Source organism: Cucumis melo, chromosome 2, assembly GCF_025177605.1.
Source record: "Cucumis melo cultivar AY chromosome 2, USDA_Cmelo_AY_1.0, whole genome shotgun sequence".
Lineage (NCBI taxonomy): Eukaryota > Viridiplantae > Streptophyta > Magnoliopsida > Cucurbitales > Cucurbitaceae > Cucumis > Cucumis melo.
In genome coordinates, this window is record NC_066858.1 from 2,362,444 (window position 1) to 2,382,585 (window position 20,142).

Sequence of the window (20,142 nt, forward strand, 5' to 3'; positions counted from 1 at the left end):
AATTAAATAAAAACAACATGGCCATGCAAAAAAAAAAAAAAGCAAAAAAAAAATACAATATCTCACCATGTATCAAGATTTATTAGTAAAAATGCTAATATTGCAATAAAGTTTTTTTCTTTTAAAAATCAACCACAAACTACCCAGATTAAACTTAAGAATTACCAAATGTGCAACAACTAAAATTAGACTTAAAACCGAGCAATTTCAAAATATAGGGACCAAAATGTTATTGAAAAAAAAAAACCTATATATGTAACATAAGTTCCATACATTAGATTTCTTAATCTTTGTATGACCACCCCCCTATATATCATTGAAGCATAAATTAATCAAAATTATTAAAGAACAACTAAAACCATAGAAATATATAAAGTGAACTATATAAAGTAAGTAATAATTAATGTAACATGTTTGGTTTAATATGAATTAATCACAAAACAAAAAACGATGGACAAAAATAAAAACATGTGATGTACACTTGATGATTATTATTATTATTATAAAGTACTAATTTTCATAGTTCCGGTTCAAAGCCGGTTCAACCGGGTCGAACCACGAACTTCCCAAAATACTCGACTCCCAAAACCAAATTTAATTTATAGGCCAAATAGTAGCATGGGCATATTCGTAATTTAGCACTGCCAATTTTCATTGCCGATCAAAGCAATGAGCTTCCTCCTCCATGGCTTCGCATGAAGTGAACAACCTTCAATCTGGAGCTTCAACTCGTAAATGAAAAAATAGAATAAAATAAAATAAAATTTTTGTTCGTTTAAATTTTTTGATTTTTTTTTCCTTTTTTGTATTTCACTACTATCCGATTCTGTTGGAATTTTCCAAACCTTTGAATGTCTTGGATCGTAGTAGCTCGAGCTCAGCACGAATATCAACGATTAATTTCGGATTGAAAGTTGAGGTAGATTCATTTTTTTTTTTTTAGTTTAATTTTTAAAAATTTTAATCGAATTGAATTGTTGTATTTTTGTTGTACATTTGTTAGTATTTCCGGTTGTTTGAAGTTGGATTTGAGGTGTTTTACGTATCTCGAGAATTTAGCTTCTAGGGTTCTTTCTTTCAAATGCGTGGTTTTCTGTTTATTTCTCGTTGGGTAGTTATTAAATAAAGTGTAATTAACATAAGGTCAACGAAGTAGAAGGGAAACATTCTTTAATTATTTTTGGTGCTTCGAGCTGGAAATACTTTTGTAGCGGAATCAAGATGGGTATGTCAGTTGGTTATCTTTCCAGAAATGAAATGTAGAAATCTCCTAAAGTTAAAGATATTTTAAAGTTGGAAATTTTTATTTGCTTGTTTTCTTTAGACATAGATTTTAGTCCATTTGTATTACAATTTGTGGATTTTGGATCTTGGAGACTCTTCAAGTGATTGGAACGTTGTTGAACTGTGTTGGGGTGGTGTTAATCATTAGGCTAGCCATATGTGTATTGAAATGAATTGGTTGATCCAACTGCGTGTTTTTTTTAGATTTCTCTACTACGGTGGCCTCAAATGGTTGGTAACTTTGTTTTTTTGACCCCGAAACTATTATGCTAGCTCTTAAAGTCAATCTTTTTTTAATACTATTTCCTTTTGATTATAGTCCATTTGTCTTAGTTTGCGTTATTGCTGGTATAATCGCATGATACTGGTTTGATGAAGCTGCAACTATGTCTATGCTGGATTTTCACTTCTAGGATTTTTAAAGAGTGGTGTCTATGGGCAACCGAAGTACAACACAACTAGTTAAGGTATTGTTAGAAGTTTGAATTTTCACTCACTTATGTTATTGAACTTACAGAGTAGTGTCTTTGAGGTTATTTTTATTCATTGGAGGGGAGAGGTATATGCACTTGCACATGATCAATTGCTGTAGATCGAGTGCATTGAATTTCTGCAACTGTATCTTTAGAAAAGTTGAGTTTCTTGTATATTTTTTCATCTTACAAATATTTAAGATTCCTGACTGGAACTTATGTGCATGTTTTACATGAATGAAACATAGATGGGATTTGGATTCTAAAGACCGTCAGTGTGTGGGATAAATGCGTTCTGTCTTAAATGTTTTGCAATTTGATCATGCTTGCATTTGTTTTTTACTTAAAACAGATAGTTTCAATTCTAAAAAATGGTTTCACACTTCAATGTCAGTATCCTCACGTTGGGTGGTGGGGGGTTATTATACACCAGTTCATTAGATATTTTGTTGAGATAGTTTTATCTTACTATTCTATGTTAGTTGGAACTCTTGGCCTTAAGAGGACTCAAGCAGTTGAGTGAAGAGACAATCTTTAGTTTCTGACCCACAGCTTGTGTTCCTCAAATTGAGATAATCATTCAATGGGATTCCAGAGCTGTGCTGCTTGGTCAAGTATGTTTTCCTGTATTTATGTACTGAACTGCTAGTAATTTTTATTCCTCTGAATATTAAGGCAGGAATTCTGCCCTTATCTTCTTTCTTATTAATTTTTTTCCCTTACAATCTCGAATAGGTAAACGATCCTTTTGTTTCAAAGTATGAGTCCAAAACTCCTTGCTGTGTGTTACTTTGCTTGCTATGGCATGGATGATGCACGGACTTTAACCTGATGGTGATGTCTAGCAAGTTTGAATTCACTTCAAGTAGCCCAGATAGACCATTACACTCTAGTGGGCAACGTGGAGCCCACATGGCCGTTCCACTGGACAGATCTGGTAGCTTTCGTGAGTTGGAGAATCCAAATTTATCTACTCTTCCAAATATGTCAAGAAGTGCTTCTGCTGTTTCACAAGGGGAAGTTTTAAATTTCTTGCAATGCTTGCATTTTGGTCGAAAGTTGGTTGCTACAGATGAAAAGTCTAATCGTCAAGGGGACTTTAGCAGACAGTTACAACTTGCTCTTAGTATGTCACCGGATGATTCTCCATCTAGTTCTTCAAAAGGTAAATTGCCATCTGTGATGCCAGAAGAAATCAAGCGGATGAAGGTTAGCCTACGTGAGTGCTCTATCAAAGCCAGGTAACTCTTAATAAACTTTGTATTTTGAATCAAATTTGTCCAATTTATTTGTCAGATCCTTTGATTTTTTTTATTTTCTTCAGGGAACGCTTAAAACTTTTCAATGAAGCCTTATCTGTATTTAATAAGTTCTTCCCAAGTGTACCATCAAAAAAGAGATCCCGGTTAGAAGGTTATAACAATGAGCGGTCCAATTTCATTTTATCTGGTGAGCGGTCAGCTAGGGGGCAAGCTGGTAAGTTAGGAAATCAGAGTCATGCAATCCCTGGTGTTTTTGAGCATGAGATGCAGAAATCTGAAGAACGAATAAAAAATGCTTTGACGAATAAACGCACAAGAACTTCATTGGTGGATGCAAGGGGGGTTTGTACCTTAGACCTCTTACATATTTATGTGCTATTATGGCATTTTATTCACTATTTTGACCATTTTCTGTTATGTATGTGTATACTTTTCGTGGTTCATTACAATGGTTTCTTTGTAGTTGTCCTAATTTTCTTGCGTTTTTATGTTTGACGAATCTTTGATACCCATATATTTCTTTCTTAAATCTTATGTCATACTTCTCTTGGTTACTAGTAGATTTTCACAATTTTATTCTTATGTTGTAGTTATCCATGCATTTGTGCTGAAATTTATGTGAAATTTAGCTCCTTTTCTGTTTCTTGACAGTCTTCTTGGTTTCATAATCTACAGATGGATGTTCGTAATAATCCTCCTGTGAGACCATCTGGAGCTGCAGATAGGGAAAGAGATGCACTAAGGCTTGCTAATAGTGGTGCTGTTCCAGGTGAAGATAGGAGTTTATCAATTGGCGTCGATGGTTGGGAGAAGTCAAAAATGAAGAAAAAGCGATCTGTAATAAAGCCAGATGCCTCTTCAAGCAGTCAATCGACAAAACCAGTGGATAGCTATGATGAAGTTAAACAACAATTGCAGCAAAGACCTGTCTCTGATGCTCGATCGCGAATAAATAAAGATAACCATGGGTTTAGGTATGACTTATTATGTCTTGTGAACAGCCCTCTAATAGTCACCATTGGACCCCTTGTGGCATAATGACTTATATTTGTGTATCAATTTGATGACTAAATTTTTGGTAAAACAGTTGAATTAGTTATGGTCTATAACACATTTAGTCATATACTCAGATTAATATCTGTGATATTTCTGATGAAATCATTGATGATGAAATAAGCATGCAAATCCTTGCCACTTATATTTTACTTTATACTATGGTTCTATGGTTGAATCTTGCATAGTCAAGAATTGCCTCACAAAGAGTGATAATTATAATGTGGTTTTTATAGGCCAGGGGTTGCTAATGGAGCTTCTGCTGTTGGAAAATCTGATGGTGTTGCCCAACAAAATAGCTTGGGTATTCGTTCATCCATGTCCAGGAGTGACTTGGACGGCAATTCCCTTGTCAATGACAGGAGAGATAATTCTATTGGTTCAGACAAAGAAAGAGTGAACCTTCGGGGTGTTAATAAGTATATCTCTTCCTTGCTGCAAATACTCAAATATTTTCATTTTATATGTGGTCAAAGCCATCGATTGCATGCTACATTTTTCCCTTTTCACATGCACTTTCCTTCTGTTGGATTCTTGGATCTTAGTTGGTTTAATCTCTTTTCCAAGCATTATTACAAATTTGAGATTTGAAATGTCCTTCACCTCCGTTCCCTCTATTTTGATCATGTACTTGCAAATTTTCCATTTGTCAATTGGTAGGTCAAATGTCCGGGACGAATTTGTTTCAACTAGTCCTACATCAAATGCTAAAGTTAATCCATCTGTTCGAGCTCCACGGTCCAGTTCAGGCATCGCTCCAAAATTTTCTCCAATTGTTCATAGAGCAGTTGCTTCTAATGATTGGGATATGTCAAATTGCACAAATAAGTCTATTTCTGCTGTTGGTGTGAGCAATCGGAAACGTATGATATCAATGCGGTCCTCATCCCCTCCAGTTTCCCATTGGGCAAGCCACAGACCACAGAAGATCTCCCGCTCTGCAAGGAGGACCAATCTGGGTCCGATAGTTTCAAGCAATGATGACAACCCTTTGGATAGCACATCTGATGTTGTGGGCAATGATACTGGCTTGGGATTTGGTAGACGCATGTCTAGTAGTTCTCCACAGCAGGTGAAAATAAAAGGTGAACCATTATCCTCAGCTGCTCAATCTGAAAGCGAGGAATCTGGGGCTGTTGAAATCAAATCTAGAGAAAAGACACGAAAGTCGGAAGATTTAGACGATAAATCTGAACAAGGTGTTCAAAAGGTACCTGCTTTAGTTCTGCCTACTAGGAAGAATAAGTCGGTTGATGAAGATATTGGAGATGGGGTTCGGAGACAAGGAAGGACTGGCCGTGCTTTTACTTCCACTAGATCTCTCATGCCAATAACAGTTGAGAAGATTGATGTTGTAGGAACTGCAAAACAGCTTAGAAGTGCCAGACTTGGATTTGATAAAGTTGAAAGGTTAGACATATTTTCCATACATAGCTTGAACCCCATTTCAGGATTTCATTTAGTTTCAAAATTCTCTCTATTTTTCAAATTCCACTCAGCAAGGCAGGTCGTCCACCTACTAGGAAATTTACTGATCGCAAGGCATATAAACGTCAAAAGCATTCAGCAATGAATGTGGGGACAGATTTTCTTGGTAATTGCACTTCAGCTTTGAACAGCAACTTCAGCGTTAGTATGAGAATTATTCCCTCATATCTGCCTTTGTCTAATCATGTTCTGGTTGACTGTTCTTAGTTGGATCAGATCATGGGCATGAAGAACTATTGGCTGCTGCTAATGCTGTTACAAATCCTGGTTTGTTCTTAGATTGCATACAAACATGTTTCTCTACAGATGTCAAATGTGTTTCTTTTTTTCCCTTTTTCTTTTAAATAAGGAACTGAATGTTAAATGCTATTTTATCTTTGTGTTGCATATGCTAATCACACTGCTGCATCAGGCCGCACTTTTTTCAGCCCATTTTGGAGACAGATGGAGCAATTCTTTCGTTTTATATCTGAAGCAGATATTACACACTTAAGAAAACAAGTATGATCTACTTTTTCTATCTACCATTACTTTTCTTTTCTCGCTCTACCGCTTTATTTTAATCCAGCAGATACTGCAAAGATGGTTATTTTCCCCTTGAAGTGCCATGAATATATATTATATTACTGCATCTTGAAATAAGTAAAAGATAGAGGGAGAGACACGCTCACAGTTCAGTTTCATTTCAGGTTATTGAGCTGAAGCTTATAAGCAAAACTTTTGTTTTAATGGATTGCATAATCTTCCCAAAATATGAGGCTTCATTTGAAATTTGCGCTGTTTCTTGTCATCCAGCTGTAGTGTTCTATTTCATCTGACCTCCGATTGTTTTAAATTTTAATTACCTTGACATGCTTGGTTTCTATGAAGAAATCATTTCTTTGATTGCCGTCTGAGTTAGTTTTTCTTTTAACTACTGTAGTTTATTTCAAAACTATCCTAACTATTTTCTTATTAAAAAAACGAAACAAAACAAAACTATCCTAATATTTCTAAGTTTCTGATCGGTTTCTCTTTCAGGGTGACCTTGAAGGTGCTGCATCACGGCCAAAAATTGTCTCAGACAAGAACGCTTACAACATTAGTCAGGATAATTTTGAGCACATTGAAAAGGAAGCAAGCAAAGTTCCTTTAGAACATATAATTCAAGAGTCGAAAGATCATACTGTAATTCCTTTATACCAGAGACTCTTGGCCTCGTTAATTCCAGAGGAGGTGGCTGACAACGAAAGTGAAGACACCCAGTTTGATAGATACAGAATGCCCGAGTTAGATGAACATTATAAGCCAAACAAATTGAGTCATGAAATTTCACCTAGTTCTCAGTTTTCTGGGCATTCTGCTAATGATGATTATAACATGAGAAGAGGATCCGGATCAGATCAATATATGCCTGAAACAGATAGACAGGGCATTCCAAATTCTGTGAGGAATTCCCTAAATGGCTTGATCTCCAATCAAGCTTTGATGCCTGGAATGGCCTGTTCAGAGTTTCAGTATGATGACATGCCGTTAAATGAGAAACTTCTCTTGGAGATTCAAAGTATTGGAATCTTCCCAGATTCGGTGGTACATACACATTCAACTTATTGATTTTCCAGTATCTGAAGTGGTTTTGTTTCATATGTGAATGAACAATTAATATTTAACCACTTGGTGAAATTTTCTAACCCAAATGTTAAAAATGGACTTGCGATTCTAATAAATATTATGGAACTGCCAAATGTCTTAGAAGTATCGATGCTCGACATAAATGGATATGGCTCTTGGTATAAATATCACATTCTTTTTATTCTATTGTAAGCCATTTATTAAGTTTTGGCTTCTGCTCATACTTTCTGCAAGTTCCATTCTCCGTTTTATCCCTTGTAATTATAATAAGTTGAAATGATTGTCTGTGTTTTTTCAGCCTGAAATGTTACAGATAGAGGAGGAGGAGATCACTAACGACATACGTCAGTTGGAAGAGAAGAAGAATGAGTTGGTATGACTTTACTCAGTTAGTTAAAACTTGCAAATTGTAACAATTCTTGCTACATTAGTATCTATATACTTGTCATGGCTTGGTACCTGCCTTTTGTTTTTAATTCTCATCTCATTGTATTAAAATATCTCACATTACAATGTATTCTTTTCTGAGCAATTTCTGGTTTCATTCATTCATGCAAATAGGTTTCAAGAAAGAACTCTTTGCTCCACAAACTGTTGCAGTCTGCCCTGGGCACAAAGCAGCTTCAAGAAAAGTATAGTTTTCTCTTTGGACTATTTAATGCGTAGTAGCATTTTAACTTCCATCAAATCTTCTGCATATTCAAGGTGTTAAAAAATCTTTTAAATCCCTACAGAGAGTTTGAAAGGCTTGCCATGGATAAACTTGTTGCAATGGCCTACGAGAAGTATATGGTATTCTTCCCTCTCAACTTTATATGTTAGCTTTTCAAACTCGACTTTTTCTAGGAGTTTCACTTTTACTCCATTGTTTTAATTAAGCACCTGAAACCATATATGAAATATGCTAACCTTTTATAGTTAGACAATGGTTTCAGATAACTGATGAAGATGAAATAGAAAATGGAGAAAGCAGTTTTTTTATTCCACATACCGGTTCTGTTTTTTCCCCTAGAACACGAACTATTATCTGGTTTTATTATTTTAGTTTTTTAGCAGAAGTATGAGATGGAAATTTTGATTTTTATTGGCAGTTCTTATTTTTTAATTATAGCTTGTTTCATTTAGAATGAGCGGTTTTTTCAACTTTACTGATACACAAGCCCATTACGCTCTGAAATGTTGTATATTTTGTTTACCTCTCTGTATGAAAATATGAGTTACAAAATTCTTTGGTGAACAGGCTTGCAAAGCTTCTAATGCGTCTAGTGGAAAGAATTCCAATAACAAAATGGCAAAGCAAGCTGCCTTGGCATTTGTTAAGAGAACATTGAACCGATGTCATAAATTTGAGGACACAGGAAAGAGCTTCTTCAGTGAGCCTTCATTTAGAGAGATGTATTCTTCCTGGTCTGTCAATCCCAATGGTGAAAGACAATCAGATCCTGTGGAGGGTGAGTCAGAGAAATCATATGCCTCCATTCAATCTCTGGATGCCAGAGTCTCAGGTGTCTACTAAGATGCGTTATAGTAATTTGTGAATTATGTTCATAATCCTGTGATATCTTTGACATGAACCTCTTTTGCCATTCTGATTTTTTTTTTATTTGATATATTGTTTCCATTATTTTCTTGTATATTGTGTGTGTGTTTTGGAGTAACATATTGTGTGCAAAATTGATTTAGCAGAAGTCATCTATAAAATCATCTCTCTTCTGCAGCTTTGGCAGGCTCACAGAATAGCCCTTCACACTTTAGTCAGAATCTGGAAAACCACGATGTTACCTCTGGCAATGTGCTTCCACCTGCTAATCACCAAGCTGAGAGAACAACCGGAAGAGAAGAATTATGGTCAAACAGGGTGAAAAAGAGAGAACTGTTGCTTGATGATGTCGGTAATGCAGGTGCCCCATCAGTCATTGGGAGTTGTATTTCAAGCAGTGCAAAAGGGAAGAGGAGTGAAAGGGATAGAGATGGTAAAGGGCATAACAGAGAGGTGTCATCTAGAAATGGAACTAAAATTGGTAGGCCAGGATTATCAAATACTAAAGGGGAAAGAAAAACTAAGACAAAGCCTAAGCACAAAACTGCCCAGTTATCAATTTCTGTTAATGGCCTTCTAGGCAAGATGACAGAGCAGCCAAAATCGACATTGTCTCCTCTACCAAAATCAAGTACTTCAAATGTTGGTTCAAAAGAAAAAGATCAATTTGGCTTGGATGGACTTGATGACCCCGACTCAATAGATTTATCTAATCTTCAATTACCAGGAATGGATGTATTAGGTGTTCCTGATGATCTTGATGGCCAGGGTCAGGATCTGGGTTCATGGTTAAATATTGATGAGGATGGTTTACAAGATCAAGACTTCATGGGCCTTGAGATTCCAATGGATGACCTCTCAGATTTAAATATGATGGTTTGAAGTTTGTCCTCCTTGTATAGTCTTCAAGTCTTGTTTATTAATACTTTACAAACTAAAGGGAAATCCTACGTAAAGAGTGACTGGTAGTTGCATAGTTATTGGCTACCGATCCAAATTAGGTTACTAGATTCTTTGAGGCTCCTCTTCAAGTTATTTCAAGTAAATCTTTCGGATGTTTGGAATTTTGCTCCTGTATTTAGTTGGTGACTTTGACTGTAAAGATAGTCTTGTTCAAGCTACAAGTTAGTATAGTCATAGTGATATTTAGGGTACACAGTATCCTTCATGTAGCTTTTTGATCAGAGAATGATACCTCTTGTACATAAGTTCATATTTGAAATAAATCAGCCTTTTATTCTACAAGGGTCTGGAAATTGTTTGTAAACTTTATTTCCTAATTTATTGTAGTACATAATTCTTTTAGCATAGTTAATCTCAACTGCTGCATATCGTTCCGCGATACAGAATGTCTGTGTGCATAGAACTTTATGTGTAATTTTCTATTCGCATTGGATCTCCTTGTTCCTTGAATGGTAAGATGTTTTGGGGACAAAGTAGATACATTCGGCTATTCCTCTGAATCTGTGCTGTAGCAGATGTCATGATAGATACTGCTATACATATGGGAAATGACCATCAAGATCTGCTTGGGAACATTAGGTAAGTTTTGAAGTTGCAATTTACAAATTGAATATTTCGGATGTTATTACTTTCACTAGGAGATCGTCATTAATGATCTGGGTTTACTAGTGTATTATTATCCTTAACGATCTTAGGCATTCAGAAGTAACGGAGCCTCTCCATCATGGTATGGAGGATTCTAGCATTAGAATGGAAAGGAGTATTAACTAATCGCAGACTTCTAGAGAGCTTGCTTCGGTAAGACAAAATTTCATTTCCCGGTTTATGTTTAAAAGGATTTTCTTTTTAAATTCATAATGTTGCATTTACAATCCATATAAAGTGTATATTTCCAGGAGAACCATGAAAAAGACAGTTATAAATTAATCTGTTACAAGACATATTTGTAATTTCTCTCATGTTTATTTTCAAATTTAAGGGGTATTTGAGAGTTTCAACGTTGCAATACATTACTTGAGTTTTTCTAGATAATTTTTTATGTACTGGGATTATGGACGGAGTCCTTGTTGCATTTCTATAGCTTGATGGGTGTTGCTGATGGGTGTTGTTGCAGATCCTTCAATCCATTCACTTAGGGAACTGCTTCACACTTTCCATAGCTTGATGTTACCAAAGAGAATCCATTTGCCTGGTAACTACAAAAGCTTGAGGTATAAACAGAACTGAAAGGAGGGAGGGAGGGAGAGAAGAGAGAAAGAGAGAGAGATGTAGAAGGGACACTGATAGCCTTTCGTTTCTTTTCTTTCTTTTCTCTTCTCTTCTTCTTTTTTCTTCTAATTAGTATGCGTGTTTCTCTTGCTGCAGATCTCCAATTCATTCGGCTAAGACACTGATTTCAATTTTCCATACTTTGAGGTAATACCAAACGAAATATACATTCCTAGTCACTACAATAGCTTGAATGAAGTAAATAAAATTGAAAAACTAGGATGTTAGTTTATCATTTTCATCCAGGTCCTTTAAGCTCAAAACTGGGAATTTGTTCTTGGTTAGTTGAAGTGTTGATTGGTCTGCTGCCACCTCTGGATTTCTTTTACAAGCATCTATTCTTCCTCTGTTAGAAAAGAAAAAACAGTTAAAAGTGTTGTCAATACTGATCATTGTTATTTTTAGAGGAAATGCCGCAGACACATGAAAGTTCGATTACATGCAGCCAATGAGATTTGAAAATAACTGTTTAGCCATCAAATTGTAGTCCAGGAAAATAACTCGTCCAAATCCAAGGAAAGAACAACAGTCGGTTCCTCTGATATGTAGTAACCTAGGGATTATTTTCTTAGACTGCCTTTGGCTCTTTACTTCACTTTGGCCAGTTATTTTTTTTTCTTTTACCATAAAACTATTTGTAGACTGCGATATTTACAAAGAAATTGTAATCAATGGACACCATCAGGAGTGTGAACTTTGTTAAGACTTCATACCAGAACTTTGAGAATTCCTTCCTGTAAATTCGTTATTCTTTCCTTAAATGATCACTTCCATGGAAAATTAGTGTCAGATTGCAACCCCATCTCAGCCACGGAGGATCTGAAATCAAAGGAGGGGGACAGGCTAGCAGCAGACAAATGGCAGCTCGCCATCATGAAGCTGTGGTGCCGTGGATGTTGGATGATTCTTACAAGTGCAATATGGATGCAGCAATCATCTATTAGAAACTCACAGGAACCCAATGTCACAATGGAGAATTTTTTAACCTCAAATGGGCAATGTTAATCTTGGAAGACGATGGTAGGAACTCACAGGAAGGCGATGTTAGCCTTCAGAGAAAAGTCAGTCTCCAGATTTGGGAGTGGTAACTTCTTTGATTGTTTAGAAATTGCTTTGACAAATTTTCAACATGCTACAACCTTTCTTTGATGTCCTGCTAGATAAGCAACAAATGGATGATAGGTGGTCTCCTCACAAATAAAAAATGCAACCAAATGGCCCATAATCTGGCAAGCCATCTTAGAACATCAACAGAACTAGTGTGGATCGAAGACGATTCCCTTAGATGCATTCTGCCGTCAACCTTTATGTTTCTTTTTCTCATGTGATCTTAAGTTTTTTTTCTCCAAGCTTTCTGTACAATTAGTATGATATTAGAAAAGGATATTATACGTAATTAACTAGTAGTGTGTTGATTATATATAGGGTTCAGTTGTGGACTTTAGAAGGTGAATCATTCTGGTGAGAGTTTATATCGTAGGACTTTGAAAGAGAGGCCTGTCGAAAGGCTACTGATATATTGTAATTTTTGTTCTAACGACAAACATTCAAACATAATTGCAATAATGGTATGAAATTACTAAAGGGTGATAAGAAACTTTCGTAATGTTCCACTGTGCTATAAGAAGAAGATTCCGTTCCTTTGAAATAAGCTGAAAGTGAATGTTGTTTATTTCGTGCAATCCAAATTCTCTTATATTGCGTACTTGTGTTCTTTCTCTTGTCCAGTGATTCCTAATAAAGAAATTTTATGAACTTGATGGTTATGGCCATCCTAATAATCTTTAGAAGCTACATGAGCAAATTTAACTTGAGATAACAATACAAGACAGAAACTTGAGATAACAATATGTATTTATTTTCCTTTGATTCTTCAAATTTTACATGAGTAGCGGTAGAATTGGATTACAAAATGTTACAAGAAATGGCCACGATTTGAAATCTCTTTACACAACATGATATCCCGTTTAGCATTCTGAACCATCCACAAGAAGGATCAGAACCATCCAAATTCGTGACCAGCATAGGAACAACTATATCATCCAGTTTTGATTGAAACCTCTTTCATTAAGACACAAACTGAAGTAAAACAAGCAGCATTCATGAGAAACCGAGATCCCAGCATATTCCTCGTCCATCCTTGCAAGCAGCAAACAAATAAGATTCCAATGTACGAGCCAGAGACGATCAACTGTCGAGAAAATGATGCATTATAAGCACAAACACCAGTTAATAGGTAAAAGCTTGAATGAGAAAGGAGACAGAAGGGCGTGTGTGGGATATCCTAGACAATATCAGAACTTCCAGCTTTCATTAGTTCTAGGTATTTCAATTGGCCATGAGTGTTGGAACCATTGACCATAGCATAATATTTTTACCCAACATTTCAATATTTCATTATTCAAGTAAAATGATGGTCAGAAATTTCACCATAGCATAGACATAGATTTCCATTTCTACGGACTTTCTGTAGATCTGATCTTTTAAATTAACCTACCATACAAGTATGAAACAGGATTCATCTAAAGCCCTTAAGCCGCTTGTCCTTGTGCGTTCTTATATGGCCTAAAGGTCAGGAGTTTGATCTTCATCTTGCTATACATAGTCAAATGCAGCCAACTTTAAGTCTATTGTCCCAAAGAAAGCTGGCGTACTTAATTTACTCATATTAAATATGCACACAGTCATACAAAGCTATGCTAGCGAACTGACAAAGCTGAAAGCAGAAGAATCTCTAACTACCAAAGGAGATAAACAGTGGGTTAAAAATAAAATAAAAATTTATAAACGAGCCATATAAGGGAAAACATAGTTTAAGATGCATGTTTAGCATGCAAATAATGAAGACAGAAATTTCCACTTCATTACACTTAATGATAGCTTCGGTTGCAAGAAATGATCACCTCAATCACGTAATTCAAAACAGAATTCAAAAAGATATCAAGAGGAAGCTTTAAAAGAGACTAGTTTTTTCTTTCGTTCTTTTGAAAGGTAAACTTAAAAGGGATGTAGTTCCTAACTTACCAGATAAAATTTAGAAAGTTGCAAGTGGAGATCCTGCATCATTGAAGTAAGATGATAGGTCAATATCCCTATCTTCATACATCTTGATGAAAGGATGTTCCTGAAAGTCGCACAAAAAGTGAAGACAAAATTCAGATTTATTTTTTCTATTGTGCTGACATCTTGCTTATCAATATGTAGAAAGGAAGAATTATATACCAAAAGTTCACGTGCTGACAGTCTATTCTTTGGGTCTGTTTGCACACTGATATTCATAAAGATTATGGGTTTCTGAGTCAGAAATCTAATAATGTAAAAACACATGAAATAAGCTTAGAGTATAAGAAGATACCTACTTACAGTTACAGATAGAAGTTCCTACTTAAAGTACATATAATGATTGTCATAATCTCAGGAAAAAAGACTTGGAAAAGTTGGGTCCATACCATGCAGAAATGAATGAACAGAATTCAGGAGTAAATTGGTCGGCTGGAGCAGAAGGAGGTTCGCCTTCAACAATGGCTTCCATAAGCTCATAAAAATTAACCCATCCTTCATCTTGCCCAGGTGGAGAATAAGGAAATTTTCCGGTTGCACACTCAAGTAATATCAGACCCAGGCTCCAAATGTCACTTTTATTGTCATATCCCTCTCCCACAATTCTCTCTGGCTATAAACGACAATGCATAGAGACACCAGTCAGTTATACACATAGGTATGGAAGGAAAAACGTACAGCTTTACCAGAAAAGATAAAGGAAAGACAGAGCCAGAAAATTGTATTTATCCAAATATTTTGAGAATTGATACTCACGGACATATAGTTATACGTGCCAACAAAAGTATTAGCCTCTTGATATGTGTTTTCCATAATTGCACTCACACCAAAGTCAGTAATCTTGACTTCCCCTCTATGGTTTATTAATAAATTTGAAGGCTTTAAGTCCCTATGGATGATGTGTCTTTCATGGTGAAGGTAAGACAACCCCTTCAGCACCTGAATGGAAGGAGAAAAGGGTTTAAAAAGGAAATCTACTATTATCTCCTAAAATTGAAAAATAAATTAATTACAAGAGAATTCTCCAAATCCAAGCAAAAACTTATGCTACCAACCTGCTTACAAAGGGCAGCAAGATATGGCTCTTGAATTTTTTTAACCTTTTTTAAAAAATCTGCTAAAGATCCTCCATCCATGTACTCTAGGATGATATATATTGATCCATTATCATAAAAAGATTGGTAACAGACAACAATATAAGGGCACTGCGCTGATTGATTGATTTTCAGTTCTTGTGCAATCTGCTTGCGGTGAGACTCTTCAATTTTCATCTGAATTACCTGAAAGAGTAGACGAACTGATTTGATATTTGGTACGGTATGAAATATTTTTTTTTACTAATTAATGCAGATAGTTTCTACTTTTTTTTCTTGATTCTAAGATTTCTAATGGGTAGTGTACGAATAGGAATGTGAAACAGCTGGTGAATGAAAAATATATCTTCTTCTTTTTATTTATTATTAACCATCTTTTCAGTTCACAAGAAAATAAGCTAAGAAATTCTATCCACTAAAATCCTCTCATTTCGATAAAGAAATCAACTAATGATGTAGTTGTAAAGAAATTTAAAAACCTTATATGTTAGTTTCAGAAAACTGCAAAGACAAGTGAGGGGGAATAGTTGTTCATAAATCATAGACCTTCAATATAATGATGATTAAGATGCTCTAACCACTTTTTGAAGCATCAAATATAAAGTATATAAATCATAGAAGTCAGAGATGGACAATTTCAAAAGTTGTGCAGTACCTTCAATGCAAAAAACTGAGCAGTCCATTTGTGCTGAACTAATTGCACAGTACCACCATTTCCTTTTCCAATGACTTTAATAATGTCTATGTCTGCTAAACTCAACTGATCATCTGTAGGCTTAATCGGAGGTGGCTGAACACATAGGTAGAAGGAAAACAAGTTAGTAGCCTAATATACACAAGATAGTTCACAAGGCAAAATATCAACCACTTTTTCACTTTGTTCCCTATGTGTGAAAAAACAAACAAGTTCAGCATAGGAATCTCACGTACTATATACCTCAATCAATTCGCCGGAATCTCGATGATAACCACCTAGTTCTTAATATTCAAAAATAAAGATTACAAACACTACTTCCACTTATGAGTTTCTTTATTTTGTCATCTACTCCCTTGAAAAGTTATCCAATCCAAGTTTTTGAAAACTAAAGAAAAAAATGTAGGTTGTGATTTTGTTTATTTGGAACTTGGCTAAGAATCTAAATGATTATTAAAGAGAAATGAAAACCATAGTAAAGAAATGATAAAGAAACAAGCACAATTTTCAAAAATAGAACCTAAAAATGAAATCGATATCACACAGAGATTTAGTTAACTAGGAGTTAGTAACAAATGAACAAATGAAACCCATAGTGAAGTGAGCACAGTACATCAAGCATATTTTAAGGATTCGTAATTCCATACTTCACTGCAGAATACTTTAAGCAACTCAACAGAAACCAAACAAATACTTAATATGTAGCAAGAAAACCCATACTTGAAAAGTTAACGAGCTAAAACCCAAATTCCCTCAATCATAACATTGAAAACCACCGCACATTATAGTTCTCTAAAGTTACACTAAGCTGCAAAACTAAGAACTCTTACTGCTTCAACTTCGCTTTGAGAAACAATCCGAACCCCATCTCTGTTTACAAGCAGATCACCATCTTTAAACGTACCACTCTGCGTTCTACACAAGAAAAATAAACCCAGATTCCAGATTCATCAGAAATTTTCACTTCCATACACACAATCACAAACACACAGACAGAGAAAGATTACAGGAACGTCGCTATGGATTGCTCTTCTTTAGGAAGATTGAGCTTGAGGTTGAGGTTGTTGCTGAAGCCTCCCTTCCTCATTGATGGCTGATCTCTTCCAGACTACAACCGTGTGTGGAATTGAAGCTTTTTGCGATGATTCTATGATTTGTAGAGAGAGAGAGAATTCCACAGAAATGTCAAGAATTTCTTTATATATGTGAATTTATCTAGTGTTTAAGCAGTTGTTGAGAATGAAATTGATAGATTTTACAAAAAAAATCCAAACTCAAAAACCCTAATTTCACCATTTTTGTCACACTAAGAGCTGATTTAAACTTTTAAAAGAAAAAAAAAAATACGGCTGTTCTTGGTTGGATTGGATTGGCGGATGCGGGACCGTTTACCTTTCTTCTTTTGAATCTTTGACTTTTCTTTGTTCTTTGATTTTTCTTACAAAATTCCAACTTTTCAAACAACCAATATTGGAAAATCCAATTTAAATATGGCTCAACTACATTAATACCATATCATAATTCAACTATACCTAAATTGTATGAACCTAATAATGTTAGGATTTAGAAGAAATAAATATAAAATATTGATGTAAGAGTAACCATTTAGAAAACGACACATATGTAGTTATTATATAGTCGTAGATTATAATAGTTTGTGTTTTTGTGAGATAAATTATTTTAGTTTGAAAAAAAATAATAATAAATTCATCCATTTGATGGCAGATGTAGAAATTTTGTCGACATTCAATGAAACCAATCTAAAAAATTGTAAAAACTTACCTAAATCTAAAGCAAATTGAGAGACCAATTTATCACCCAATCAACTAATTATCAAAATCAGTTTATTTATATATATATATATATATATATATATATATATATATATATATATATATATATAATATATATTAATCAGATGGTTTGGGACTCCGTTATTACGTTGTAGTAAAAAAAAAGTGCAATTTAGACGTGGTGAAAAAAATTGCTATTTTTACGTGGAAAGCCCATACATAAGCCCAAATTTAAAATGGGCTGGGCTGGAAGTGTCTTAAAGGGTTGGTGAAAATATGAGTGTTTTTTAGAAAATTTTAGCACAATTTACAAAACCACCCTCGTGAAAATGGTAAAAATGAAATTATCAATCTGCATAAATATATGGGGTTTTTCTTTAAAAAATATATATATACACTTTGTGGAAGAAAATCTATTAAAAGTTAAAAAATTCATTACATTTTATTTAGATTATTGAGTTTTTAAGCTCAATAGTTCAGTAATTGAGGTTTGCACGTAGTTGTAGACATCGAGTATAATTAAGATGTAAATGTAATTTAACTCAAACTTTATAGATCAAAGATGTAGATTTCTGAATTTTTACTAATGAAAAAATTAAGAACTTTTATTGATATAACAATCCTAGGACTTTTTGGATAGTTCGTTTAGTATCTAAGTAATTAATAATTGTTTGTGCTTTTTTTATTTTACAAAAGAAAAGTAGCTAAGTTCTTTAGATATTTGAAATCACAAATGTATTGCATTACAAATATTCATCTTTAGTAATCATGTTTGATTTTTAGGAATGTTTTTTCAAATGTACGAGAATAGTTAGATAGTTGTATTTGACACGTACTAATTTTGCCAATGCAACTATTCATCAATTTAATATATTTTGATTGAATATTAATTTTTACTAATTTTATTTTTTTCTTTTAAATTAATGTATTGGTAGTTATATATATATATATATATATACAAATTCTATCAAATATTATAAAACATGATATTATATAATATTTTGTAAATATTTTAATTTATTTAACTATATTTGGAGATGTAATTATTAGATTGGTTATTAGGTCAAATTATCAAATTAATTTGATTAAAGAATCAATTTATCTTCCTTTCATATAATTGATTTCAATCAATGAGCAAAGTAAAGTAACTCCATTATTCTGTTAAAATAAAAATAATAAAATCCCAACTTATTTATTTTTAAAATAAAAATGAACTAAATAGGAAAAAGAAAAAAAAAAAAAAAAAGAAGGGGGGGGGGGGGGGGGGTGTCCTGTCCAACGCTCTTTGGTTAGATAGAGAATTGGAGGTGGGACCCGTTGTGGGGGGCCTACAGCGTTTCGTACTGGTGTCAGTTGTTCGACCTTTTTCCACGCTGTCACCTCTTTCCTTTACAAACAACAAATCTAATCCACGCCTTAGATGTCCACGTGTAGAAACACGTATGGTTTGGATTCTGTGGATTAGAGCGTGAGGGTCAGTCGCTAGTGATGTATGATATGATACGGTTCCGTTCCCCGCTACCCTTCAAAATATATCTTTTCTTTCTATAAAACAACCCCTTCATTTCCTTTTTTTTCTTTTTCTTTTTAATTTTTAAATCCTTTATATATATATTTAGATGATAATTAATTAATGGCCCCAAATTCCTTCTTCCATTTAAGGATTTTGTTTTGGCCTTTTTTTTTTTTTTTTCTCTAACATACTTTAAAAATCCCCTTTATATAACTTATTATGATTCACTTTACAATATTATTATGATATAGTTGCTTAACCGAATTTTTGGGTTTTTTCTTCTTCACATTTACAAAATTTTAGGTTTTTTTTTTCTTTTCTTTTCTAATATTGCAAATTTAAGAAAAGATTATTGAACCAATTATAATTTATGGCAATTTTAGAATTAATATTAAGTGCATAATAATATTTTTTTAATTTGCAAACGTAATAAAATCTATTTGCAATTACAAATATTTGCATTTTTTTAAAAATGTTGATATATATATATATATATATATATATATATATATATATATATATATATATACTGTAACTTTGAATCTACTTGTTGTAGTTGCAACGGTCTGTTTCAAATCTAACCAAACGAAACATAATATTTACAAAATATAGCAAAATTTTATATTTTATAAATGATAGACGTTGATAGACTTATATATATATATATATATATATATATATATATATATATATATATATATATATATATATGTCTAAACGTCTATTAGTGATATTGATAGAAATATATTAATATTTATTTTATATATAAATATATTAACCATCATGGGTTGATCCACTAGTAAACAGACATAGTCTCAGTATTTAACTAAGGAGTCAGTTTAATTCAGGTGGCCACCTACCTAAAAATTAATTTCTTATTTGTTTCTTTCTAGCTCGAATACTCTCTATATATATATTTATATATATATTGAAAAAACGAAATAAGGATCTTTACCAACTATTAATTAAAATATTTGTAAAAAAACAAATTGAATAATCACAAGACATAAGAAGTCAAAACAACAACAAAGAAAACGTGTAGATT

At 33.8% G+C, this 20,142-nt stretch overlaps 2 protein-coding genes across 19 annotated transcripts; one reads left to right on the plus strand and one right to left on the minus strand.

Moving 5' to 3' along the window:
• Positions 1-666: 666 nt before the first annotated feature.
• LOC103492346 (uncharacterized) lies at positions 667-12,540 on the plus strand. Of its 17 annotated transcripts, none has more exons than XR_007818971.1 (22): positions 669-919; positions 1,604-1,751; positions 2,240-2,371; positions 2,493-2,998; positions 3,082-3,361; positions 3,695-3,993; positions 4,309-4,491; positions 4,733-5,482; positions 5,572-5,666; positions 5,768-5,827; positions 5,973-6,061; positions 6,581-7,129; positions 7,470-7,544; positions 7,733-7,803; positions 7,906-7,963; positions 8,412-8,676; positions 8,890-9,869; positions 10,132-10,253; positions 10,370-10,472; positions 10,789-10,885; positions 11,040-11,090; positions 11,728-12,540. XR_007818971.1 is itself a non-coding variant. In XM_008452673.3 (17 exons), the coding sequence occupies exons 4-17, from the start codon at positions 2,589-2,591 to the stop codon at positions 9,591-9,593; spliced, it is 3,834 nt and encodes a 1,277-aa protein (XP_008450895.1). In that variant the 5' UTR covers positions 667-919; positions 1,604-1,751; positions 2,240-2,371; positions 2,493-2,588; the 3' UTR covers positions 9,594-9,956. The 17 variants fall into 17 exon arrangements, 3 of the variants coding, with proteins under 3 accessions (XP_008450895.1, XP_050937313.1, XP_008450889.1); XR_007818970.1 differs by lacking the exon at positions 10,132-10,253 and having other exon boundaries at positions 11,728-12,027; positions 12,104-12,540; XR_007818975.1 differs by lacking the exon at positions 10,132-10,253 and having other exon boundaries at positions 11,728-12,004; positions 12,104-12,540.
• Positions 12,541-12,779: 239 nt separating this feature from the next.
• LOC103492345 (mitogen-activated protein kinase kinase 2) lies at positions 12,780-17,141 on the minus strand. Of its 2 annotated transcripts, XM_008452662.3 has the most exons (9): positions 16,799-17,141; positions 16,622-16,706; positions 15,753-15,887; positions 15,059-15,283; positions 14,760-14,942; positions 14,393-14,616; positions 14,166-14,211; positions 13,968-14,067; positions 12,780-13,134 (listed from the first exon to the last, which is right to left on the minus strand). In XM_008452662.3, exons 1-8 carry the CDS (start codon positions 16,876-16,878, stop codon positions 13,978-13,980), a joined length of 1,068 nt encoding a protein of 355 aa, XP_008450884.3. In that variant the 5' UTR covers positions 16,879-17,141; the 3' UTR covers positions 12,780-13,134; positions 13,968-13,977. The 2 variants fall into 2 exon arrangements, with proteins under 2 accessions (XP_008450884.3, XP_050937314.1); XM_051081357.1 differs by lacking the exons at positions 12,780-13,134; positions 13,968-14,067 and having other exon boundaries at positions 14,178-14,250; positions 16,799-17,101.
• Between the last annotated feature and the right edge of the window lie 3,001 nt (positions 17,142-20,142).